We start from the raw sequence: 27,359 nt of genomic DNA, 5'->3' as shown, positions 1-27,359 counted from the left end.
GGCAAGTTAAATAAAGCCTCTGATCCTCAGTTTTCCCATCTGTAAATCAAGGATAATTATAATATCTTCTCTTAGGGTAATGACGCATATAAAATCTGTAGCTCGTAGCCTGCTGCCAAGCAAGAATTCAGTGAATGTTAGCTTCTGGGTTCCAAAGTCAAAGTATCAGGTGGGGCCATCCTGACTCCAAAGGCTCTAGGGAGCCGCCTTGTCCCTTCCAGCTAGTGCTGGCTCCATACGTTCCTTTGCATGTGGCTGCTTCACTCCAATCTCTGCCTGTCTTCACATGGCCTTCTCCTTCCTGTGGGATGCTTCCTGAGACACTTGTCATTGGGTTTAGGGCCCTCTTGGATTTAGGGCTCTCATAATTAGGTCTGTAATGACCCTTTTAACAAATCAGATCACTTTTCTAGGTTCTAGGAGGTAGGACTTTGGGAAGATCTTTTGGGGGCCACCTCAACCTTCTACATCTGTTTTTTTTATTTTTTAATTTTGTTAGAAAATATAAGTAATACATGAATAAATGCTCAGTGTAAAAATTCTAGGTGAAAGTTAAATCTCTTTAACTTTCCTCAATTCCACTCTACCTCCCTCAATTCCACTCCCCTCCCTGGGGATAATTGCCCTGGGGAGTTTAGTGCTTCCCCTCCAGATCTCTTTCCAGATCTGTTCCAATAGAAAGAGCTATGTTATCCTGTGTTATTATGCCACCTCCTTGATAGGCTTTGGGAGTTCCAGGTGAGTCCAGTCGAGCTACAGCCCTGGAGCTCAGCTTACAGACTCCAAGGGAAATAGAAAGTAAACTGAAGGTCTCAAGGCAATGTGAGGGTGTTAAAATAGACACATAAACAAGCACTGTGGGAAAAAGGGGGTAGTGTCAGCTTGGGGGGAGAGCAGAATGTCAGGTTCAAAGGCTTTGCAGTGGGCATCCCTGAGCCTTGTAGGCTTTAAAAGATAGATATAAACCATGAAAGAACCACATTTGGGGAATTGTGGATAATTGTTTAAGGGAGACACATGGAGTGGTTGTGACCAGTGGCTGGAAGTGAATCTAGACAATTCACTTTGAGGGTCTTGATTGTTGTCCTCAGGGGTGTGGAAATTTTTTCTTATGGGGTAGTGGCTTTTAGGCTGTGTCACACAGGGCTCTGGGTTTTTGAAAAGAAGCCATAGCACCAGGGAAAGATGGGGAGGCAGAAGGAGGGCAGAGCTCAGGGCTTCTACCCACTCTGGACCAGAGCAGTCTGTCTTCTCCACTGAGGAGCTCGTCTCAAAGCTAGAGTCACCCCACTCCACTCTTCGACAGGTATTTCATAGACATGCAAATGAAGGAAAGCCTTTGTGCTTTGGACAACTGCTGTATTAACAAATGGCAGTTATAGGCCCAGACTTACTAAAAGACCAGACAGAACACCACTTGGGTTACTTCTTTTTTTTTTAAAAAGCTTTTTTTATTGTATAATATAACATATATACAAAGCAAAGAAAGAAAAAAGCAATAGTTTTCAAAGTACTCTTCAAGAAGTAGTTACAGGATAGATCTCAGAGTTTGTCATGGGCTACCATACCATCCTCTCAGATTTTTCCTTCTAGCTGCTCTAGAATATAGGAGGCTAGAAGGAATAAATATTTTTTATCATCACAATCGACTTTTTTTTCTTTTTTGTGAAAAATAACATATATATAAAAAAGCAATAAATTTCAAAGCACAGCACCAGAATTAGTTGTTGAACATATTTCAGAGTTTGGCATGGGCTACAATTCCACAATTTTAGGTTTTTACTTCTAGCTGCTCTTACGATTCTAGAGCCACTTCTAACCAACAAAAGAGGTCCTCCAAAAGTAACTCTACCTGTAGATAGGCTAGGCTTTTCCACTAACTGCATAAGCTTCCCAGGAGTTAGCCTCAAGATCGAGATCTTGGCCTATTGATTTGGGTGTCCCTAAAGTTTGACAGTATCAGGTGATTCCCTGATAGTAAAGTTTAATAATTCCATATTTTTTTCTCCCATCCCTCAAGGGACTTTCCCAATACCTTTTGATTATCTGTATCTAGGCATTGAATGAAGCTATACAGGATTAAAGGATCTCTTTCTTATTCTGGGCTCCCTGTGTTTCAGTTGTTCAAATGAGTTATACAGATAGGTTGAGTTAGATTATCTGCTCTAGAAAATTTAGTTTGTAGACCAAATAAACCTTTCTTCCTTTGGTCTCAAAGAGTATGTGTGGTTCTAAAAACCAGTCAATGTCGTTACCCTTGTGTTCTGATTTACTTTAATCCCAACCTGATGGGCTTCATTCTTATCTCTAGATATCAGGTTACATATGTATGTTATATCTGTAACAGCCTCTCGAAATCCAGAAATAATGATTACCACTCCGGACTAAATGTGTCTAATATAAAAACTTACACTCTTGGCCCCTGTTTTCTTATAAGCATTTTCTAAAGGAGACTGTACCATACCTATTCTTTCGTTTCTGGCTTATTTTGCCTCACCAGATGTCCCACACATTCATTCACATCGTCGCATGCCTCACAACTTCGTTCCTTTTTGTAGCAGCACAACATTCGATCATATGTATACACTTTTATTTGCCAGTCTACTTCTCAGTCAGTGCATCCTTTAGCCACCTGCATTCATCAGGTATCATGTATAGTGCCCAAAGTCCATAGTCCATGAACACCCTCAATTTTAGATAATTTCATTGTTCTCAAGAAAAAGATAACCAATAAACACACCCTCGCTAAATAGAAAATCTAAACCTCCTCTTAACTGTTGTTCTTCCCCCATTATTTACCTCTGCTGTTGTTGTGGTAGTGCTCATGTTTTCCTTTTAAACATAGTCCATAGCATGTAATAGAAGTTTTTTCCCCTGTACCCTAGACTTACTTTGAAGTAGTTCCTTCAAGAACTAATTTTTATTTCTATTGTTAATCAGTGGGATACATAGTCTATACAACCCCTTTCAATCTTGTTCATCTTCAATATGGTACCAGTACTTACAGACCCATTAGAGAATGCCTTCATTGTATCTATTCCCGTATATTGGAGTTTAACCTAATTAGCTAACTGTTCACCCATCTCTACCTTCTATGTATCTCTAAGTCCCCTGTATTCTGTATTAGAAGCCTCTGATTTTATTTTTACCATGGTCATAAAAGTGGAGTCATACAGTACCTATCCTTTTGTGTCTGGTTTATTTCACTCAGCATTATGTCCTCAAGGCTCATTCATCTTGTCGTGTGCTTTAGAACATTATTTTGTCTTACTGTTACATAACATTCCATCGTATATATAAACCACATTTTGTTAATCCACTCTTCTGTTGATGGGCATTTGGCTTGTTTCCATCTTTTGGCAATTGTGAATAATGCTGCTATGAACATCGGTGTGCAAATGTCTATTTGTGTTGTTGCTTTCAGCTCTTCTGGGTATATACCAAATAGTGCTATGGCTGGGTCATAGGGTAATTCAATATTTAGCTTTCTAAGGAACTGCCAAAAAGACTTCCATAATGGCTGCACCATTATACATTCCCATCAGCGGTGCATAAGTGTCCCAATTGCTCCACATCCTCTCCAACATTTATAGTTTCCTGTTTAATAGCAGCCATTCTTATAGGTGTGGGGTGGTATCGCATTGTAGTCTTGATCTGCATTTCCCTTCTAGCCAATGAAAATTAACAGTTCTTCATGTTCTTTTGAGCCATCTGTATTTGCTGTTTAGAAAAATGCCTATTCATATCTTTAGCCCATTTTATAATTGGATTGTTTGTTCTTTTGTTGTTGAGTTGTATGATTTCTTTATGTATATAGGATATCAAACCTTTGTCCTAAACCAATGTACCTTTGTGCAGAGCTCAGGGGTTGTGGGATGGGACTGTGTGACTGTATGGGCTGGGGGTGGGTGTAGCCTGGTTATGGATGTAAGTGCCTGCAGCCTTTATGCACTGGTGACAGCCTGCAATGAGCAGGAAGGGGGAGGCAGTGCTTAGCAGGGGTGCAGAAGAGGCAGGTTGGGCTGCACCTGGGGAGGAGGGGGTGGGGAAGGTATGTGCCCTGGGGGTTGGTGGAGCAGGGGCTCTTGGAGTGTGGGGAGTGGGGGTGAATGACGGGGTTCAGGGGTGTAGGGTGAGTCGTGGGTCACGAGGCTTTGTTGGTGAGGGTAGCGCATTCAGGAAACACGGCTTAGCTTCCTTCCTTGTCCCCGTCTCTGCATCTGTGCACTGCTGTGGACTCTGGCTTCTGTGTTAGCCTCTAGTTCTCTGCTTCTCAGTTCCTCAGATTTTGTAACCAGGGCTGCCCTATGTGGTGCAGAAGACTCTCCCATGTCAGTTGCACTCTGGAATCACCATCTCAGTCGCCCTCCCATCCTTTCTCTAACTTTTCCTTGGAGCAGGGGTGAACTCCCTCTACCCTATTCTGCCATCTTCCTGGAATTCCTGCTGACTAATGGGGTTACTTTTTAAGCGACCTTTTAGGCCTTCTCATGTAGAGAACAGAGAAGGGATTCGTGAGGCTGGGAAACATGACAGCAAGATAGACAGCATTCTCCGGGACTAGATGGAATGCACTGCTTCTGAGACGAACCTTACCAGCCCCACCCAGGTGGGGGTATGAGGAGCAAGGGGCACATCAGACTTTCTGGAAGCATGAGATCCTGTCTCCAGCCCAACCTACATGTCTTTGAGTACACACAGGGACACCCCAATTGGGCTGGGTGTGCCCCATCAGTCACAGATACTGCCGTTGCAAAGATTGCACAGTGTGTCTACTCATCCCTTAAAGAAATCCTCATCCCTCTTTCTCAGTCTCCTTAAGGTAGCACATCCTAGTTCATATATATTTCTGGACCTGTGGACTGAAGGAGCAGGGTTTTTCTTGTGAGACTTTAGAGTAACCAAGGGTTCCTCCATGGACTCAGTGCAGTGCAACAGTAATTCTACTTGCTCAAAGTCCAGAAGTTTCAGGCACTCTCCCAAGCACTTCACATAAATTATCTCATTTAATATCCTCAACGACCCGATGAGGGAGATAGAATTATTATTTCTGGGATAGAAACTGGGGCAGAGAGTGGCTCACGCCACTAGGAAGAGGAAAACTGAATTCGAATAAAGGTGGCTGGCTCTCAGCTCCATATTAGGCGCTTTCTTCAAACCTGCGTCCCTCAGCTATGCTTGCCAATAAGTTGCTGTCTTGCATACCACCTGTGGCACTACCACTGACATTGGGGTTCTTGGTAAGAGGTCATTCAAGAGAATTTTTCTGCTAAAATAAAGAAACCTTGAAACCATAGGTGACAGAAAATCCATGTGTATTTACAGTCTGGAATGACTCATTCTCAAACATGTAGCAAATGCATATGCCAGTTTAGTGCTAATAAGAAAAGAGCTGAAGGGTAAAATCTAAATTATAAAGCCTTCTCTTTCAGAAGACAAGGCGGATGAAAAAAAAAAAGAGAACAGGACCTGGGTTTCCATAACGATACATAGAAACTGAGTTCGGCAATTCACTTCCTGGTGCCTTAGCACTGATTGGCAAGAAAACTGGGATGCTGGGTTCTTTCTTCCTGAAAGGGTCTAGAAAATGCAGCAGCCCAGGGAGAAAGCCAACAGCTTTCTCTAGTATCCACTCTTCACAGTGGCACAGCATTCTACTCAGAATGCCTTGAGATATCCCAGAGGCAAGATCAGAACAAACTTCTGATTCTTAAAAATGAGAAATATTCCTATCAAAAATGAGCTCAGAGGGAGATTGTTAAAAGAGCACTCCAGGTTCAGAGCAGGCTGCACCCCCCCTTCCTGTTACCTTTTTGGTGCAGGGAAGTGAAAGAGAAGGTGCCATTTATTGAGTGCTGATCATTTGCTATGGTTAGTTTCATGTATCAACTTTGCTAGGTTATGGTATCCAATTGTTGTTACTGGGATACCATAACAACAATGGTATGTTACTGGGAGGATATTTCACACATGGGATTTACATCTGTATCAGTTGATTGCATCTACTGCTAGTTACATCTTCAGTCAACAAAGGAGATTGCTCTCAGCAATGTGGGAAGTCTCCTTATCCAATCAGTTGGAGGACTTCAAAGCCAAAACTAAAGATTTTAGAGGTCAGAAGAAGGATTTCTGCCTCAATTTTAGCATGGGCTCTTGCTGGAATTTCCACCCAGCTGGCTTCTTCTGGGTTTTCAGAGTAAAGACTTCAGCCCTCACCTTACTGGAGTTTACAGTTTGTGACCTGCCCTCTGGGGTTTGGGATTACCAGTCCCCACCATTGCATGAGCCAATTCCTTATAATAAATATGTAGGGTTTTTTTTTTTTTTTTTTTGAGACCCCCATCTAATACATTATTATAGAACAGGAATGGGCTGGCATTTTACAAATTTATCTCATTTGGCATTGCAGTGGTCTCAGTGCATGAGTAGTGGCCCCATTTTACAGATGAGGAAACTAAGGCACAGGAGTTACAAAACTTGCTCAAATTTTCACAGTTAATAAATGGTGAGGCATGGGTCTGTCTGACTTTAGACCCCAGTCTTTCTACAGTATCTCAGTAGCCAAAACTACTTGAAAAAGAGCTTCATGAGAAATGTACCCATCAGGCTGCCTAAAGCAGCCCCCAGAATGGGGCTCTGTCTTATTTCTAAGTAGTGAAAATTAAATTCTAGCAAGAATTGCTCTGGGAGGAAACATTTCAGATTCATTTTGCTTTATCTGCAAATTAACAGCAAGCACAGTGCCTCCTCATCTGCAGTTGCAATCATCACACTTGTAATGTTAAAAATATGGTCCACGGGGAAACTCCTTATACTATCTCAAACATTAGGGACTCCCAAGTCAATATGCCCAGCCCTTTGAGGCTTGCTCTTATGAAGCATATTTCTGTAATGGAGAAGTGAAGCTACCGATAGTTACACCTAACTGTTACTTCCAGAAAACCTCTTTTGTTGCTCAGATGTGGCCTCTCTCTTTCTAAGCTGAACTCTGCAAGAAAAATTATTACTCTCCCCACTATGTAGGACATGACATTCAGGAAGGAGCCGGGACCTGGCACTATGGGGTCGACCACACCTTCCTGACCAGAAGGGAAAAAAGAAATTGTAAAAAAGTAAGTTATCAGTGGCTAAAAGAGTTCAAATAGAGTCAAGAGGCTATTCTAAAAGCTACTCTTTTTTTTTTAATTGTGGGATATAACATATATACAAAAAAGCAATAAATTTCTAAGTACATTCTAACAAGTAGTCATGGAGCAGATTTTAAAGTTTGGGATGGGTTGCCATGCCACAATTTTTCTTTTTTTCTTCTAGCTGCTCTAAGACATTGGAAACCAAAAAAAAAATCAATATAGTGACTTGGCAGTCATATCATTTGTTAAATCCTATCTTCTCTGTTATACTTCTCCTTCTCTTTTTTTTCTTTTTTGTGAAAAATAGCATATATATATATATATATATATATATATAAAGAGCAATACATTTCAAAGTACATCACAACAATTAGTTGTAGAACAGATTCAGAGTTTGGTATGGGTTAGAATTACACAGTTTTAGGTTTTTACTTCTAGCTACTCCAAGACATTGGAGACTAAAAGAAGTATATAATGATCCAGCACTCATACTCGTTTGTTAAACCCTACCTTCTCTGTATAACTCCACCATCATTTTTTATCTTTCTCCCACTCTTTAGGGGTATTTATGGGCTGTGCCCATTCTAACATTTTCATGTTGGGAGGGGCTTGCCAATAATATGGATAGGGGGAATAAAACTGGTTGATATTCTGGAGAAGCTGGCTCCTCTGCATTTCAGAACTTACCTGGTCCAGAGACCCACCTGGAGGTTATAGGTTTCTAGAAAGTTACCCTAGTGCATGGAACCTTTGTAGACTCTTATATAATGTCTTAGGTGTTCTTTAGGATTGGCAGGAATGGTTTTGGTTGGGGTTTGGCAAGTTATGATAGGTAGCAATGTCTAACTGAAATTTGCATTAAGACTGACCTCCAGAGTAGCCTCTTAACTCTATTCGAACTCTCTCAGCACTGGCACCTTATTTGTTAGACTTATTTTCCCCCTTTTGGTCAGGATGGCATGGTTGATCCCATGGTGCCAGGGCCAGTTTCATCCCTGGGAGTCATCTTCCATGCTGCCCGGGGAAACTTTCACCCTTGGATGTCATGTCCCATGTGGGGGAAGGGCAATGGTTTCACTTGCAGAGTTAGGCTTAGAGGCACATCTGAGCAACCAAAGAGGTCCTCCGGGGGTGACTCTCAGGCATACCTATAGGTAGGCTAAGCTTCTTTGCTGCATACATTTGCTTAATAAGAGCAAGCCTCAAGATCAAGGGGTTGGCCTATTGGTTTGGGTGTCCCTAATGTTTGACCCAGTATCAGGGATTTCCCTGGTGGTAAAGTTCAGTAGTTCCATGTTTTCTCTCCCATCCCTCAAGGAACTTTGCCAACACTTTTTGACTATCTGCGTAATATATTCTGGGATGTGTCCAGACATTACGTTACATATACAGGATTTAAGACTTCTAGAAGCTACTCTCATGCAAGCTTCAGCTATAAATTGCTAATTTCCATGGTATTCCAAACCCTAACCAACATCATTCCTGTTAACCCTATAGAACACCTAGGGGGTTCCACTGAGATTCAACAAATGTTTCTTGCTCTAAGATTACTTTCCAAAAACCTATAACTTCCAGATTGTAGGTATCTGGAAAGAAAACATTCCTAGACCAGATAGGCACTTAAACCCAGAGGGGCCAGCCTCTTCAAGAATATCAACTAATTCCATTTCCCTATCCCATTGGTCTTGAGAGCCCTCCCGTTGTCTTTTCCCACCTCTGAAGTGTAAAAGGGTTTAAAGCCAAAGATTCCTCTATCTAGCTTTCTGAATTTTAGTGAGAAAGCTAGCAGGGGTGGTGGTGGGTGGGGGGTGGAAATTGGGAAGAATTTTTTATTTACTTTTCATAATAAGATGCACACTTAAAGTAATATATTATGCATGGATGTAATATGCATGCTAATTGTTGCAGGATTAATATTTCTTCATTGTAGAACGCATAGAAAAGTACAAAATATGTAATACAAATTTGTCTTCTGTCTCTCCAAGATATCCTACTGTCATCTTGCTGATGTATTTCCTTCCAATTTGATTGCCACCTAGGCCTTGTAAAACATGTTTAGGAATTGTACTGGTCATTTGCAGCTTGTAGCCTACCCTTTATTAAACAAAAACCATGAGTTTTTTTTGTATGCCATTAAAATTTATCAAAAAATTACTGGAGGGGGGCTATATTTTTGCATTTATATGTTAGTTGGTAATAAATATAATTTACTTAAAAACTCAATGTAATAAGAGGTTGTTCAATGAAAAACCTGATCCTCAATGTTGTATACTAGCATCTACAGGTGCCTGTTTTATTAAGATCTTAAATTTGTTTCTATAGCTTCTTGAGGCAAAAACAAACAAATATAGTTTGATATTTGTAATTTTCCTTTACCATACCCGAGGTATGTATTAGACCCACCATTCTGTGACCTACTTTTTTTTTTCAATTTTATTGAGATATTTTCACACATCACACAAACCAAAGTATGCAATCACTAGCTCACAGTATACTCACAGAGTTGTGCATACATCCCTATGATCAATTTTCGAACATTTTCATTACTCCAGAACAGAAATAAGAATTAAAACTAAAACTCATATCCACCCATACACCTTATCTCCCACTATCATTGACCCATAGTATTGGTGTAGTAAATTTGTCACTGCTAATGAAAGAATATTAAAATACTACTGTTAACTATAGTCCATAGTTTACAATAGGTATGCTTTTTCCCATATATCCCTCATTTATTTATTTACATTTGTAGTAGTTCATATAAGAACTTACTTACATTTGTAGTGTTAATCAGTGACATTCATGGCCTTAACCACTTTCCATCAAATTCACGTACAATATGGCACTATTATAATCCCAGTAACAAGCTACCATTACTTCTATCCATTCCCAAACATTTAAATTCAACCTCATTAACAGTTCTGCATTTATTAGGTAACTGTTCCTCCTCCTCTAACTTCTTTCTGTCTCTAAGTACCCTATATTCTACATTTTAAGACCCCGAGTTTACATGTTCTAGTTTGTTCATATTAGTGAAATCATACAATATCTGTCCTTTTGTGTCTGGCTTATTGCTCTCAGCATTCATCTGTGTTTGTCACATGCTTCAGGACCACATTCTTTCTTACAGCTGCATAATATTCCATCATATGTATATACCACATTTTGTTTATCCACTCATCTGTTGATGGGCACTTTTATTGTTTGCATCTTTTAGCAGTTGTGAATAATGCTGCTATGAACATCAGTGTGAAAAGTGCCTGTTTGCGTCCTTGCTTTCAGGTTTCTGGGTATATACTGAGTAGTGGAATTGCCAGGTTGTAGGGCAACTCAATATTTATTTGTCTGAGGAACCACTAAACTGTCTTCCACCATGTCTGTACTGTTTTACATTCCCTTTAAAAAGGAGCTATTTTGGAAAAAGCTTCAGAGCCCATACAGCCAGAGACCTTTGGAAATGCTGAAAGAAAATGCCCCAGGGGAGGCCATTTGAAAAGGAGAAGCCCAGAGAGAAAGCTAGCAGATATTGCCATGTTTCTTCCCAGCCAACAGAGAAGCACTGAACATCATCGGTCCTTTCTTGAATCAAGTTTTCTTTCTCTGGATGCCTTAGTTTGGAAATTTTAAGACCTTAGAACTGTAAACTTGCAGCTTAATAAATTTCTTTTATAAAAGCCTACCCATTTCTGGTATATTGCATTTCCAGCAGCATTAACAAACCAAAATATATGGTTACTAAGTATTCTCTCCCATTGAGTTGGCTTCCATTTTCAAAAAGTCATTTGACGCACAGAAGTATTCAGTCTTGAGGAATTCCCATGTATCAATTTTTTTTCGTTGCTTGTGATTTGGGTGTAAAGGTCTAAGAAGCTAGGTCTTGAAGATGTTTCTGTATATTTTCTTCTAGGAGTTTTATGGTCCTAGCTTTTATATTTAGGTCTTGTATTCACTTTGAATTAATTTTTGTATAGGGTGTGAGGTAAGGGGCCTTTCTCATTCCTTTGAATATAGATATCCATTTCTGCCAGCCCATTTATTGAAGAGGCTTTTCGGTCCCAGTTCAGTGGATTTGGGGGCCTTTTCCAAAATTGATTGACCGTAGATCTGAGGTTCTGTTTCTGAACTCCCAATTCTATTCCATTATTTGATATGTCTATCTTTGTACCGATGCCATGCTGATTTGACCACTGTGACTTTAAAATAAGCTTTAAAGTGAGAAAGTGTAAATTCTTCCACTTCTTTTTAGGATGCTTTTGGCTATTCAAGGCTCTCTTTTCTTCCAAATGAATTCAACTACTAACTTTTCCAAGCCTGCAAAGCAGGTTGTTGGAAGTTTGATTGGTACTGTACTGAATCTGTACATCAGTTTGGGTAGAATTGACATCTTAACAACATTTAGCCTTCCCATCCGTGAACACGGAATGTCTTTCCACTTCTTCAGGCCTTCTTTGATTTCTTTTGCTAATGTTTTGTAGTTTTCAGTGTATAGGTCCTTTACATCCTTGGTTAAATTTATTCCTGGATACCTGATTCTTTTAGTTACTACTGTGAACAGAAAAATTCTGTTCCTTAATTAAAATTAAATTTAAATTAATTAAAATTAAAATTAAATTCCTTAATTGCCCCCTCGATCAGGTCATTACTAGTGGATAGAAACACTAATGATTTTTGTGTGTTAATCTTGTATTCCATCACTTTGCTGAATTTATTTATTAGCTCAAGTAGCTTTGTCATAGATTTTTCAGGATTTTCCAAAAAAAGATCTTGTCATCTGCAAATAATAAGAGTTTTACTTTTTCATTTCCAAGTAGGATGCCTTTTATTTCTTTTTTCTTACCTAATTGCTGTAGCTAGAACTTCTAGTATGATGTTGAATAACAGTGGTGGCAGTAGGCATCCTTGTCTCATTGCAGATCTTAGCGGGGGGGGGCAACTTTCAGTCTTTCACCATTGAATACGATGCTGGTTGTGGGTTTTTCATATATGCCCTTTATCATATTAAGAAGTTTCCTTTGATTCCCAGCTTTTGAAGTGTTTTTACCAAGAAATGATGCTGAAAATTGTTGAATGCCTTTTTCCTACTTTTTGGTTTCACTCATCATGCTGTCCTGGAGATCCACAAGAGGATATGGAAAGCTAACTTATTCTTCATAAGTGTGCTCATCCATAGAGATGCATTTTATCTTAGTGAAAAGTAACAAATGAAAAATAAGTCTCTTCCCCCCCCAACCCCACTTCTAATATGTCAGTGGTAGCCACTGTTAATATTTTCCTAGAATTATTTTTATCCCGGTATCTTTAAGAATGTGTTTATATGTGTATACAGAAAACTTATTACTTTTTTTTAACCTGTTCCTGTCTCATGTAGATATGCCATAATTTCTTGAACCATTCCTTTAGATTGTTTCTTTTATTTATTTATTTTTACTTGTCTAATTCTAAGCAACAGAAAAGGGAGTGTTCTTCAATATAAATCTTGGCTGATGTCTTTGTTTCCCCTGGATAAATTCTGGTAGTGCAATTTCTGGGTCAGAGGGCCTGGATGTTTTCAGAGCTTTTGGTACATGCGGCCTCATTGCTTCCCCAGTAGACTATACCATCTCTTCTCTCAAATTCCCATAGAAGAGTGGCGATCATGTCATAACAGCAGGGCCATGCTAAGCTCCAGCCCAGCAAATTCTTGGACCAGCGAGGCATCAGGTCTGTAAAACTTCTTGCTGTATTTGAAGGAGTCTCTTAGTAGCCTCCTCTTAGGTGAAGCTGCTGCCTGAGCCCAGTTTAATTGCTTAATTCCAGATATGTGTAAAGGCCTCATTTTCCCTCATTTTGTCTCTAGACTGCCTTGTATGGTGTAAAAGACACCCATTGGAGTTGACAGGGCAGGTTATACTTCAAGTGTCAAGGAGACCAGAGTGCATTACCTTTACTTATTAGTTAGAGCCATGTTGTTATTTTAGGCCTCAGTACTTTATTGGGAACTTCCTGCTTGCCTGGCCCCATTGGGGGGCACTTTATAGGTGTTAACTCACTTTTTCCTTAGAACAACCCTATAAGTGTTACTGCTGTTAACCCCGTTTTACAGGTGAGGACAGGGCAGCACAGGGAGGCCCAGTGATTTGCTCATGACTGCGTAGGGCAGAATTGGGATTTGATCCTGAGAGCCTGGGCTATGTAACTACCGCATTTTCCTGCCCCAAAGGCAGAACCTGCTGTTTCTTTAGGAATTCCTCCTAAGGTCTTCCAACCCTTTATACAGGCAGATTGTCTTCAAGCCTCCCCTTCCTTTAAGGGTCAGGGCCCCTTCTAGCTCATTGACCTTCTTGCTGTTTACTGAGGGTTTAAAGCAGAGAACCTTTGATGTTTCACAGAGCTGGATTTGAATACTGGCTTTCCCACTTTCTAGCTGTGTGACCTTGGCATGTGCCACGACCTTTCTTAGACGTTGTCCTCATTTGCGAATGAGGGGAATAATTCCCACCCCCAGGAAAAAGATGTTGGATAAGCAGTGTAAGATGTAAGGTATTAAACAAATGTCCTCTTCCTCGCCCTTGTCACCTCACTCCCTTCTCTATTCCACATGGATCTTCCAAGTCTTGAGCAAAATTCTTAAAATTCTACCCAGTTCAGATTTGATGAGATCAAAAAAGAAAATTCATTCCCTGTATGATGATAATATCACCATTTATGGAGCGTCAAGCTGACCATTTTGCTAATGACTTTATGTAACAATTTTGAATCCTTATGACAGCCCTGAGAATCCCTCCCCCTAGCTGAGGGAGAGGAGCCTGGGAGGGTGGAGGGTTTTGCCTGAGGTCACCCGGGCAGCTGAACACCTCCTGGGTACTCAGCTCCCCACCAAGAGTATGATCAGACCGCTCAGCAGTACTGATGGGGGCTCTTGGGGATGAGACCATTTAGTTTCTCTCTTCAAATCCTGTTCTTCTGTGGCCCTTCCAGGTCTGAAAGGGAAGTTGTGTTTTGCTGACGTGATTGCTCACACATTAGGGGAAGAAAATGATGGAGCCCTTTTGGGGATGACACCAGCCTTTGACGTTTGTGTGCTGGGTCTGCCTGTGTGTGTGTGACTCTCTTGGGACAACAGTGACTGTTTTTTCCACTGCACACGTGATACCCGGCATCTCTGATCCTAATTAGGCCTTTACAGCTCAAAATTATATGCTTATATGTGTCAGTGATGATCTCAATAAGATCAGCCGTTTTTTTTGTTTTTTTTTTTTGCATAAAGATAATTGAGATCTCTCATGGTGGCATATTTTTATTACTGTTACACAATCCTCAACCATCCCTCCACAACATGTTTCCCAGTAACTGCTTTTCTACCTTATTCTAATGGGAAAATTTTCAGCAATCACCGAGAGGCTGAATCCTTCCATCATTATGTAAGCCATGGTAACTGTTCTGCATTTTCTCTCCCTTCCCTTTTCCTGATGGCAGGTGCCTGGAGATTTGAGTCAAACATCCGAAGACCAGAGTTTGTCGGATTTTGAAATGTAAGTCCAGGGCAACTGCTCATGAGGGTGCCTTTAGAAATAGGAATCTGTTACTTGGTTTGCATCCCTGAAGACCGTGGAGATGACCAGAAATCATTGTTTATAATTGCATGGTGCTGATGTGGTTGTTGTGGAGGGTAAGAAGTTGTCTGCCTAAGCCTAGCCTTCTGCCGTATTTTATTTCCCCATTGGGTATTTAAGCATTGATTTATTGTTGTTTTTTATTTTTTGCTGGCATTCAAATGTTGGGAGATTTCACCTAAAAATGTACAATTCTCTATTTCCTTTGACACTTGGACCCACACCCCTGCATGGCCACAGTCAGCTGTTGCTGTGTAACAGTTGCCTACTTTAGTGTACTGCAGCCCCATTTCTCCCTATTGCATTACCATGGCCCACTTCGCCCATTCCGTTATCTCTATGGCCCCTGTAGGCATTTGAGTTTATGACCCTTGGGTTATTGAAAACAGCAATAGTGCAATGCACTGGTCTAATTTTTGGTTGGATTTAATTCCATGTAATGCCTCTGCTGATAACCCTTAAGGAGTTTAATTGGTCTTCAAACTTTATTTCTGATAGGGTTGCCTTGGTTTTTGGACAAATAATTGCCTTGGACTGATGAAGAAGGTGGAGTGAGTCCTGAGTTATATGCCAGGCAGATCCCCCTTCTCTCTCGTTCAGTAGTGGTGTGAGTGGAAGAAGTTCAGCTTCTCCCAGAGAAGGTGTCATCTGGGAAAATCCTCCTTCAGGAGAGGGAGGTTAGGGCTTTGGAAAGAGCATTTTTGTCAGACAGGCTGAACTTGCATTGAAATCTCAGCTACCCAGCTGCATTGGTGTGACTGTGGGCAACCCATATGACCTTACCGTGCTTTAGTCTCCTTATTCATGAGGACACTGAGTTGCAGGGTCATAGCAGTGATTAGAATGAGATTACAAAAATCATACAGGTCCTCAAAAAAGCAATCAGCACTGGGACAGCTGTAGTGGTGGTGGAGGCAAGTGTTAGGTTGGTAGGTGAAGAGGTTGAAGTGATTATGAGGTAAAAGATGAAAACCTGAGGCGAGTTGTCCTCCATAGGCATGTGGGTAGAGAATACAGTGTGAAGAGGAGATAGAATGGCAGCCTGGCAGAGAGCAGGGCAGGGCCAAGCTGGGAAGAAGGGCAGAAGCCACAGAGGGGGACTCACAGAGATGAGGGGAGCAGTCATACGGAAAGGACTCCTTATGAAACCAAGAATTTTCTGAACATCTACTGGTTAGCCTGATACCAGGCCAAGAGCTTGGTGCAGGGATGAATAAGCCAGTCACTGCCCTCCAGCAGCCTCTGCCTGGTCCAGCCTCCGTCGTCTCTCCCCTGGAGATTGGCAACATCCTTCTAAACAGTTTGCTTATCTATGGTGAGGCCAGTGGAAAGCAATGGTGCCATTTTCCCCCGCTCACTCTGAAGATCAAGATTCTTCATGGGGCTTACGCAGAAGACCCTTGCTGACCTCTCAGCTTCTCTCCTCCCCACACACCAGCCACCCTGGCCGACCCAGCCCCACCACCTCACCTTGGCTCCTTCCTGTCAGAATGCTTATTTATTTAACTCAAACGTACACAGCATTTACCTTGCACTAGGCCTGCTGTAACCTGCTCTGGCCCCACAGCCCTCTTAGATGGGCATCATTTTACAGAGGAGGGATTTGGGCTGGGACTCAGGCCCAGAGTCTGGATCTAGACTCTGCTCTTCTCACATGTGATTCCCCATCCTCAGACTCCCTTTCCCACCTTGGCCAACTCTCCTCCATGTTCCTCAAAGCCTGGCCCAGATATTGCTTCCTCTAGGAAACCTCTGGTACTCCCAACCAAACCGGGCCCCTATTGCTCTTTGGCATCCAGTATTCCTGGAAGGCACTCATTGTTATGGTAATTAAATTATTTTTATGGAGATTTGTCTCCCTCCTGTGTTAATGAACTGCATGCTCTTTACGGGCAGGCATTATATATCTTTCTTTCTTGTTCTATCTAGAACAATGCCTGGCACATAGTAGGCTCTCATTGAATACTTGTTTGATAAACAAATTATGATAAAACTTGGGAGATGCTCTGAAAGGGAGCCTTACTGGAGCCCTGGGAAGTTGTCCTGCTTCTCCTTTCCAGGTAGTATAATGTGGACCAGAGCGTTAAATGTACTCCTGCACCCCAACTGACGGATAAATGGAAGGGACCACTCTGGGCGCTAGTACAATTTAGGAACGTTTACAGGAGGATTGTCTTTAGATATGCAAACCAATTTGATGACTTTGAGTTGCAGTTTGTATTTTGAGCCCTGGAAAAGTTATCAATAGGGCTTATTGTGCCCTATGAAGGAGGCTACTACCTCAGCTCAGAACGTGGAAGAAATGCTGCTTCAGGAGAGAAGCATTGCCTGAAGGGCTGTTTTCTTTGTGAAAATAAAATGCTCTTTACTGTCAAGGTTGTGAGAATGTTGCGTCAGGGTTGTGAGAATGTTGTGTCATGGAATCTTCCATCATCAACATCTGAAACTGTACTCCAAGCCCCGGAGGCTGGTGAATTTTTATGAGCTGCTCTTCAGAGATAGGGAGAATTTGAAGAAAAAGCTCTTACACCTGAACAGCTCTGAGTAAAGGGCAAGGAGGAAGACCTTCCAGAATCATGCAGGACTGTCTTGATAGCTCTGGTGATTAACCTTGAAGTTTTAGTGACAGTCAGCTTGTCCTCTCCATAGATCCAGCCAGGCGGGAGTTTGGTGGTATTGTATGTGTGTGTGTACATGCAACGGCTCATAAGTTCAAAGCCATCATATAAAGCAAAATTATCACATAACTAAAATAACCAAAATTATACTTGAAAATCACTGAAATATAGCCCATGTGAGGACTAAATAAGATCAGATAATCCGAAGCATGGAATTGCACATTTTAGTTACTCAGTAAAAGTTGTTATATCTGAATTGAAATCTGGCTTGATTAAACCCATACAGTAGTGTTTCTGGGAAAGTATTTGGGGGTATTTGGACCCTGGCAGCCTGGTTTTCCAGTTTGCCATTTTCTGTTGTATCCCTTCCCAGGCCTCCCCTCCACAGCTGTCACTCTCACAGCCAGGGACAGTCTTCTGAGCTCTTCTCTGGAGGCTGATCCTAAATTCAGACTCAGGGTCTCAAGTGGGCACGGGGAGGAGGGAGGTGACCCAACTGGGTGACCAGGAGCTCTGTGGGTATCACTGCACACAACCCTCCATAGCCTCATCAGCTTCCGATTGCTGTCCTCTTTGTTCTAGATGAGGACGTCAAAGTTTTTCAGATGAACTATGGCCGAGGCCACTCAGCCAGTTAGAATGGAGAGCAGCTCTTTCCTGCCACAGGGAACAAGTAGCATGCCTCTGTACACATGGACATAATGAACATATTTATAAACTGTTCTTAAAGGTATTCTCAGGTGACTGAATGATAAGACTTAGCTTGTCCTTTAGTTTCCTATTGTGCATAATACAGGTTGTCATGAATTGTTTATACATAATGCCTTTTAAAAGAGAAGGTTGTTTTTTATTTATTTATGTTTTTGGTAGGTTAAAATGACAAATTTTTGTCTCTTTCTCTTCGTCAGATCAAACCGGGCGCTGATCAATGTCTGGATCCCATCAGTGTTCCTGCGGGGCAAGGCAGCAAACGCATTCCACGTGTACCAGGTGAGTGCCCTGCTGTCACTTAGATGTCTCTGCGAGGACAGAGCTGCCGCCAGGTTGTGGGGCTGTTTTGCCTCTCAGGGATGGGGCACTTTTCTCAGGAGGCCTTCACCCTCCCACCATTGCTGTCTCAGGTTGATGGGAAGGTCCCCGCCAGCTCCAGGTTCTCATCGGCCCAGATAGTCTCAGCTGGGGGCCGGGCACCTCCCACTGCTCTCTCTGGCTTCACTCGGGGTTGGGGCGTAGGCTTTTGTGATTGGCCAGGTGGGGTCATGGATCCTGCTGGAGTTAGGGTTGGAGTTGACCTTACTTGAGAGTGGAGAGAGGTGGTTCCCCACTGAAGAGAAGATGTTCAAAAATGGATACCTGACAGGCAAAACTGCAACTATCTTCCTTACTCCCTTGGGGCAGGGATGGCCACCCCTTTTAGCGATTGAGTACCTAGGACTTTGAGACCTTTGTCTGCCTTAGAAGTGATTTTGCCTCAGTAAATGGGAGCTCAGATTTCCATCTTCTGTCTGACTTTCTGAGCCTTCTTTCCACCTTGTTTATCCTCATATTTGTCTTTCTTTCTGTTTCTTACCATGGGCCCTGATGTTCTATCTTCTGTTCACGTGTCCTGGAGCTATTTTATTTTGAATACTAACTCTTCTGCTTCCAGAATCTACCATCTTCTTGTATCACAGGAATTTTCATGAAGTTCAGTTTTTATTTCTCATGATATCTGTGAAAAGCCTTGAGTTTTTTGACATCTAGATTCATGGGAAATTGACCCATTGAAGAAGACCTCTCACCTATTAGGATATATTCCCCCAGAGAGTGGACTGGTGAAAAAAGGGACAGTAAACTTGAAAATAAAAGCCCTGGTTTGAATCCTGTAACCTTAGGCAGATGTTGGTTTCCTTGGCTGTGAAAGGGAAATAAAGATGATGTGAACTTTGCAAGGCTAATGTTGGCATTTGAACCTGTGGCGTGCAGCTGGTGCTCAGGTCTCATTCTTGCCTTCCAAATGATCTCCCGGTTTGGTCTTTGGTGGCAGGTACTGGTGGTAGGCATGTGTTACACAGGAATGGGTTTGCACATGCACAGGGGCATATTACAATCATGCAGAAAAATGAGCTAGAGTTTAGGAAATAATTTTGCACCAGAAGGTCATTTTAGCTTACATGTTCAGGTTGGAAACAGTAGCACTTTAATAAGTGTTAGGAGAATCAGAGGATTCGTTATGCTTTCAGGTCTGATTTAAAAAAAAGAATTAGATATGACAGATTTCTGAATATCTTTTTCTCTTTCTAACCCAAACCGGGGGTGGGGGGGGTAGGTGGAGGGAAACTCTTATTCGAGTGCTCTTTATGGTCATCAGAAAACTACGAGGTGTTGCCTGGTGGATTAAAAAAAAGTGAAGCAGACAGCTTTATTTTTAGAGCAAAATTAAAATATGATAGCACTTGAGAGGTTTCCATGACCTTTTATTTTTTTGCCTTTTTCCCCCTCACCCCATGAAGCTACTTGGTACTTTTTAGCTTCTGAAAGTCAGCCATGAAATGAGATGGACACAGCAAATATACTGTTGCCAGGGAGATTGTTTCCACAGTGGTCAAATGGCATTAAAGTCACTCTCCCCCCATCCTTCACTGTTTCCAGAACCTTCGTAGGAGTGGTCCAGCTAGTGCACCGAGGATGTGTCCCAAATTTTAGGCTGGGCAACTCCCATATCACCCAGAACAACTTAAATCCATACCTTGGGCTTTTTCTGAAATCTTTCTTGAAGCTACAGTGTGTGAAGTAGCATCTCTTACATGCAGTTGTTCTTCTCTTTTTAGCTAATCATGCTTCTAATTGGTACTTGAAGAGCAAGATCTGTGCATGTGTTTGGAATAATTTGCAATAATTTTAGAAAGGCTTTGTTATGACTTTTTTTTTTTAACTGAAAATGATACTGCATAGAAGGTGACTTTTAAAAAAACTGGTGCCATTGGACATTATTTTTCTTAGTTTTTTAAACAAAATGCTTTCTATTTAATTTCCCAAAAGATTTGAGATAATTTAGAGAAACTCATATACTAGAATGATAAAATAGAAATAAAAAATAAAATATCAGGTTCAGAGAAAATATAAACTAAAAGAGTTTAAAAGGAAAAGTGGAAACAAGATATAACTGTCATGAGAGCCTACATAGTTGCTTTCATTAATGTGTGACTTTCCTGTGAGAATTGGATAATTCTCTTTGCTTATATAAGGAGAAAATATGTTAATTTCTTAAAGGGAGCTGTTAAATGTCTACCAGGGCTTTATGACTAAGCGGTAGTGACAAATTTATTAAATAATCCCCAGTTATATCCCTAAGGAAATTCACTGTCCGGTTTCATAAGAACTCCCTCAAAGGGAGTTTCATAAACTCCCTTTCAAGGGTTTAGCCCCAAAGCCAAGGGCAGAACCCCAAAATGAACATAAGCATTGCCAGCTCTGGAGCGCTAAGGCAATAGGGTCAGAGCATGTAGTTTTCTCAGTAGAGTTGTGTTGGCCAATCTGACAAATGGCTTGATTACAATGAAAAAAAATTAAAAATTCACTTCCTTGGTTGCACTAGCCACATTTCGGATGCTCAACAGGCACGTGTGGCTAGTGGCTACCATACTGGACAGTGCAGATAGAAAATATTTCCGTTACTGCAAAAGTTCTTATGGATACCTCTGCTCCAGAGCAGTATCTCCAAGTGTAGGCAAGCAAAATTATTCTATGTATGCTTAATCAAGTTTTAAAGAGACAGAGGCGGGGCATCAATTCACAAATCCTGTAAGAAGCTCACTCACTTCTCAGCTCTCTTTCTTTCTGATTACCTGGAGGAGAAAGTCTGTGTGTTGCCACTGTACCTCTAATCCTTCTTTTAGCATAGACAGAGGAAGGCAACCGATTTCAGTCTAATCACATGGTTTTGTTTTTAACTGTGTTTATTTTTACATTTGCTTTCTAGTTATAGCATAGGAGACTAGTTTTCCATTTACCATGGTGATATATAGTTGCCATTTAAAATAATTTCATTTATTAAAAAAAAGTGAGTCAACTTAAAGAAAAATGCTAAATAAATAGCAGTGAAATATGAAAAGTTTCAGGGTGGTGCTATGTGACTGAATATTTGGGAAACACTGATCTGTAGAAATGAATAGACTGTGATAAAATAGCAGTTGGAGGAGGAAAGAAAACAAGATACCTCAGTGCTCCATTGTTACATAAAAGAGCTCATTCAATTAGAAGCATAGCTCAACAACACTGTGAGGTAGCAAACTCTTATCCCTATTTTATAGATGAAGAAATTAAACCAGAGAAGTATCTGGCTTGATAACCTGTTTTTCAGCCCAAATAGCATATTCTGACAAGGTGCTGGCTTGCAGAGATTCTGTGCTACTGAATGAGTATAGATTGAAGCCCTTTTGAGCAACTGGGACTGTTGCCCTCATTCTGAGGGAACCACCCAGCCCAAATGAGATCTTGCTGTGGGGATAGTCACCTGTGTCCCTGAGATAGTGGGCCAGGGGCACGTGGGAAACCATGTCTTCCAAACCCCACAGTCATACCAAGATGGTTTTGCTCTGGAAAGACATCAGAGCAGATGACCTCCTCTTTTTGTAGAAGGGTTTTGGGGGTGCTTCTTCAGAACATCTCATTGGAGCAGTGTCAGAGTCCAGCGAGCCTGCCACGTGAGACCACTCAGGACATGTAGGAACCCAGATAATTAACTGCTGCTTGCTATTACTGGCCCTTCCCCAATTGTATCATGGAAGACGTCTGGACTCCTGTTTTGCACAAAGGGTTCCAGGAAGAAGTGCTGCCCCTTGACAAGACTGAATGCAAGTTATTTAAAAATGTTCAGACCTTGCAATATTGGTTTTCTGGCTGAGCTCCTGTGTCATAAGATGTGGGCTGAGATATGTTCTACCACTAAAAGAAAGAAGGGGCAGCCTTTCCCCAGTCTCCACAGTTTTCCCAATTTTAAGTTTTTCATCCAGGAATATTCTTGACACTTCTGGCACCTGCTAATGCTTGGCTGCCAGCAGGTACTAGCCAGAGACAAAATGATTAAGCAGCAACAAATAAAATGAATAAAAACATTTAGAAACCCTCAATCTATTGACCAGTGTTCCTTGGTTTCTCTCTCGCCCTCTTTCTGCTACCCTGCACCTGTGTTTGTGAGTTTGATTTTTCTATCACTTCCACATGATGTAATTAAATTTGTTGTTTGCCAAATGGCTCCTAGTTTATGCCTTTTCAAATGTTGATCTCATTCTCCAAGTACCTTGACTTCCAAACATATTTCAGATCCACTGTCTTAAGATTCCACTGAAGTGTTTATTGCATTCTACTAGCCCTTAAGCAAACATGATAACCCCTACATTGGTTTGATATAATACAGCAGTGCACTTATGTTTCCTCCCCTTGAAAACAACCCTTACTGTAAGTGCCACGGGAACCAGTCCTCTGGTTGCTCTGAGTGGGATTAATTTCAGCCTTGAAATGTATTACCAGAAATATCATTGGCTATTATACAATATTCCATTTGCATCACAAGACTAATTAGTCTCCTTGTTTCAGCCAGCCTCTTTTTCATCTAGAATAAGTCCCCTTTCTTAGGCACCACAGGGTGAAGTCTCAGCTTAGAGGAATGGAGGTACCCCAAGAAGACCTGCCCAATATTTGAAGTCCCATTATAGAAGACACCATATAGCCTAGACGATTATTTTTGAAAGTTGATTCTAGCTGAGCATATTTATATATGTGGTGCAGGGAAGAGCCATTATTTTTCCTATGAATAATAGATTACAGGATCTAGGTAGCTGCATGGGGCTTTAAATGGTTTGGAGGATGCTAGTGATATTGGGCTTCAGGCTTTTGGACTTCTGGCTTCTCAGCTCTTCCTTTTCATCCTCTTTCCTAAAATGGTGCACCCCTTGTGTCCTCAACTTTTCTTTAACCTGTGGCTCTGTCTTTATGCTTGCTTCATGTGAAGCTATGCAGACAGGGAGGAGCTCATTAAGTAAAGAAGGAAAGGGTGAGCCGAGGGCAGAAATGTGAGCTGCAGATACAATATCGTGGATTATAAGAAACCTCAGTTCTAGTGAGTCCCATTCCAGATTTGGGGTGGGGTTGGGGGCAGACCAGCTATAAGGCTGAAGTGATTCTCTCTTATTTACATCTGGCCCATCCTGTCACACATGTTGTATACATGGTGGACAGGAAAACCAGCCCTGGACCGAGCTTGGTTTCTGCATTGCCATCCAGCTGGTGTTAGCCCCTGTGCTGTCGGATATATGAAACCACAGGTACATTTGTCTTTGCTCTTGCTCTTGCCCTCCTTGAGAATTTTCCATCCCACCAAGTCCAGAACCTCAGCATCTCCAGCTTTTCCTGGAGTGTTCAAGGCCCCAGGGAAAACTTCATATAGGGGACTTCTCTGAAAACAAGAAGCAAGAAAGCAAAAGGCTCTTTCCTTCCCCTGAAGGTAGTCTTACTATTAATCTCTGATACAGCTTTTATCTTTCCAAACAGGAAGAACGTTGTGGTGGTGTGTTTTTTTCCTTTTCTTCCACAGTATAATTCCCTTATTCATCCAAAAGCTGTTTATTGAGGGCCTACTATGTGTCAGGCTTGTGCTAGACTCTGCAGCACCGGTGAGGAACCAACCCTGACATTGAGCATACCCTCACTGGCTTTAAAGTTTAGTGGGGGAGACAGATCTTGTTGAGTAAATGCACTATCACCACTGTGATAAGAGGAGGCACATGGTGTTTTATGGGTGGGAGGGACCTAATTGCACTTACCTGACAGAGTGGACATGATGCGTGACAGCACAGAACATATTTCGCATGTGCTTGGCTTACCCAGTGTGCTAGCTTGAAGCTGTTGTGTACCCCCAGAAAAATCATGTTATTTAAAACCATGTGTTGGGGCAAGCTTATTATGGGTGAGATCTTTTGATTAGGTTGTTTCCATGGAGATGTGACCCCACCCATTCCAGGTGGGTCTTAATTAGCTTACTGGAAAACTTTAAGAGGGGAACAGTTTGGAGAAAGCTGAGACGTAGGTGCTTGGAGATGCTGAGAGAGCCGTTTGAAACCAGAAGCCTGGAGAGAAGGACAGCAGGCATCACCATGTGCCTTCCCGTATGACAGAGAAACCCCAGACTCAGCCTTTTTTGAGTGAAAGTATCCTCTTGTTGGTGCCTTAATTTGGATATTTTCACAGCCTTAGAACTGTAAATTTGTAACTTAATTAATCACCCTTGTAAAAGCCAATTCATTTTTGGTATATTGCATTCTGGAAGCTTTAGCAGACTGAAACACCCAGCTACTGTATAAGAATTGCCTTTAGAGATCATAATAACCACTTTACTTGTGATAAGCAGTTGAACCTGGAAGTAAGCATAAAAATGATTCCCCCTGTTTAATTGAATGTCTCTGGGCATGCTCATTGTTCAGCAAACCTTTATTGAGCACTTACATAGGAAGGGCTCCACGTCTGTTGCCATAGGCACTGTAGGAAGCACTGCACTTTATCCTCCAGGGGTCTGAGCTGGTGGGGAGGTAGGACCTCCATTCTAGTGGCTGAAATGTACATTTGTGTCTGTGAAATGTTCAGCAAAGGCTTTAATCCAGGGCACAAGCTCTTCTGGCTGGGAGATCAGGGCAGGTCTCCATAGTAGGGGCTCCATGAATAGACTCCAGTTTCATAATTAACTTTCCAAATATGGCTTCCCAGAGGACTGAAAGAGTTGGTGCACAGGCCCCAAGAAGTCTTAATCCTGCCAGGCAGGAACTGTCTGGTGGGTCTGGGTGTCTCCTTTTGAATCAGAGCCCAGCCTTCGGTAGTTGAGTTGGCCAGGGGCATTTCCCCAGCGACACTGGCGTGCCTGCACATCCTCCTGTGGCTTTGGCAACCTCACTGCCTTCCTCAGGGAGGTTTCTCTGAAGTGGAGTCACAGCTGAACACTGCCTCTGTGTCTGGAGCTGTGAGCATCGCTCTTGTACAAAACTGGATTACTAAGCACGAATGTCCTCAATTTCTGTCTCTGGAATTAAAATTGGGGTAAGCCTTAGGGGGGGCCCATCTTCATGTTGCACTGTAGCTGGCATGTGATTATTGCCATGAACCACCGGGGGGCGGGCATGGGGGGGCTTCCACGTTGAGTTCTGCTCTGTAGACTCTGTTCTACTGCAAGTTATTTTCAAACTATTTATGGTAGTAGTTCTCAAGTCACTTTGGGACATCTCCAGTTCTGATTTGGCATAGAAATGGACTCTAGCAAACTTATTGAGTGTTAAGTGCTGTATTAGGAATTCTATCAGCTGCAAGTAATAAGTCACTCTGCTCAAAATGACTTAAACGTAGGAGCAATACACATAACAGAAAGTTTGGAGAGAATATTCTGCAGGTCCGTTACAACAGTGTTTTGGGTAAGCCTGTCTCTTGAGGCTCTTTGGCTTCCCCCTCACACTTAGAAAATGGCTCCTAGAGATCCTGGCATTACCTCATTACAAGACAACGTCTAAACTGGGGAAGAAGGGAGGTTTACTTTTATCGGGAAGGGAAATCTTTACCTGAAGCCTTCATCAGCTTTCAGTTATGGTCTCGCTGAAAGGGAAGCTGGGAAAATGAGCACCTGGCATTCTCAGTCTCTGAATCAGAGGTGGACTCTACCTCTAAGTAAGAAGGGGAGGGGAGCTGGCCCTTGGGTCTGCCATGGCACTTTAATCCACACATCATTTAATCCTGTCAATAATTTCATGAGATAAACACTGTTATTGTCATCCTATTTTATAAATCCAAAAGCTGTGAATCTGGGTCAGATAACCTCCCCTGGGTCATTCACACGATTTGGCCTTTATCCCCACCATGTAGCTCAGTGCCCACCACATAGTTCCTGCATCATAAGTATTTGTTTCAATAAAATGAATCCTTTCCTCTTTCCTATAACCTCTTTCCTCCAAGGAATTCTGTCCACTGTTTTATTGATCCATCACTCATATTCAAAGCCTCCATGGGCAGCTGCTATTGAAGACAAAGTAACAGTCTCAGAGGGTAGAGAGAGCAGTAGAGACTAGAGCATGCAATTGATAGGTCCCTGGCGACTTGGGAACCTCGTTTAGACTTGGAGCCTAAATGTGTAGGTCATACAGTATTAAAGCTGAAGAAGCTGTAGGGTTTGCCTGTATGTGCATGTGTGTGTGTGGTGGTGGTGGGGGGGTGAGGGGTGGAAAAGTGTGTATAGCATGCCTTTTATCTTTGGAAATGTAGAGAAAGGCAAGCTCCAGTTGTCATCATGCAATTTATAGAGAGTAAAGGTAAGTATTCCATGTGGCAGGCAATGGGGATATCTGGTTTAACTCTCTTTTTAAGTATCACTAAGAACCCAGAGAGGTGATTTGCACAAGATCATAGCTCCAGTAACATGCAGAGCAGAAGATGGAGATGTCTTCTGACCTTTTTCCTTGCTCCTTCCATGCTATTGCAGGGCTGCCTGGCCCTCTCTCACAATCCTGATTCACTCTGGGCCCAGAAATGAGCTGGCTTTGATCTAAAGAATGCCCAGTGGCTCAGAGGACAAGAGCATGGTGCTTACAAGATCAGCAGCTTTTGAGTGTTTTTCTCTGTTTTGTGTTCATAGTTGGTACTTACCGCATGTCTTGTTTTGGTGGGGAAAGGAGGAGTGGGGCTGAGTATGATCCATCTGTGAGTAAAACAGTTAAGCTGTAATGGAGAAGGTGGACATTAAATACTGGAGGGTATTCCCAAAGGGGATATAGAGAAACAGTAAAGGTAGACTGGGAGCAAGTGTGCCAGTGGCATTCAGGTTAGAGGACCTTTGTGCATGGTCTAGGTACCACACAAGCACCCAGATTGTCCTGCAGGCCGGGGGAGAGGAGGCAGTAAGGGCTGAGATGGACTTCCTCATCCACTTGGCAGGACAGTCTTTGAGTCAAAGTTAATTTGATCACAGTGCAGTCAACAGTTGCTTCTTGCATCTTACATTTCATACT

General features: G+C 42.0%; 1 protein-coding gene across 6 annotated transcripts in view; it reads left to right on the top strand.

The window, feature by feature from the left end:
- The window catches only part of SNX29 (sorting nexin 29), a 669,987-nt gene that overhangs the window by 448,685 nt on the left and 193,943 nt on the right, over positions 1 to 27,359 (top strand). For all 6 annotated transcript variants that reach the window (XM_077141767.1, XM_077141762.1, XM_077141768.1 and 3 more), the window contains 2 exons: positions 14,586 to 14,641; positions 18,249 to 18,330. In XM_077141767.1, coding sequence (XP_076997882.1) covers positions 14,586 to 14,641; positions 18,249 to 18,330 — 138 coding nt within the window. The remainder of the gene's footprint in view (positions 1 to 14,585; positions 14,642 to 18,248; positions 18,331 to 27,359) is intronic.

The sequence above is a fragment of the Tamandua tetradactyla genome, chromosome 23, assembly GCF_023851605.1.
Source record: "Tamandua tetradactyla isolate mTamTet1 chromosome 23, mTamTet1.pri, whole genome shotgun sequence".
Classification (NCBI taxonomy): domain Eukaryota; kingdom Metazoa; phylum Chordata; class Mammalia; order Pilosa; family Myrmecophagidae; genus Tamandua; species Tamandua tetradactyla.
The sequence above is the reverse complement of the archived record's forward strand: the minus strand, read 5'-3'. Positions and strand labels throughout refer to the sequence as shown.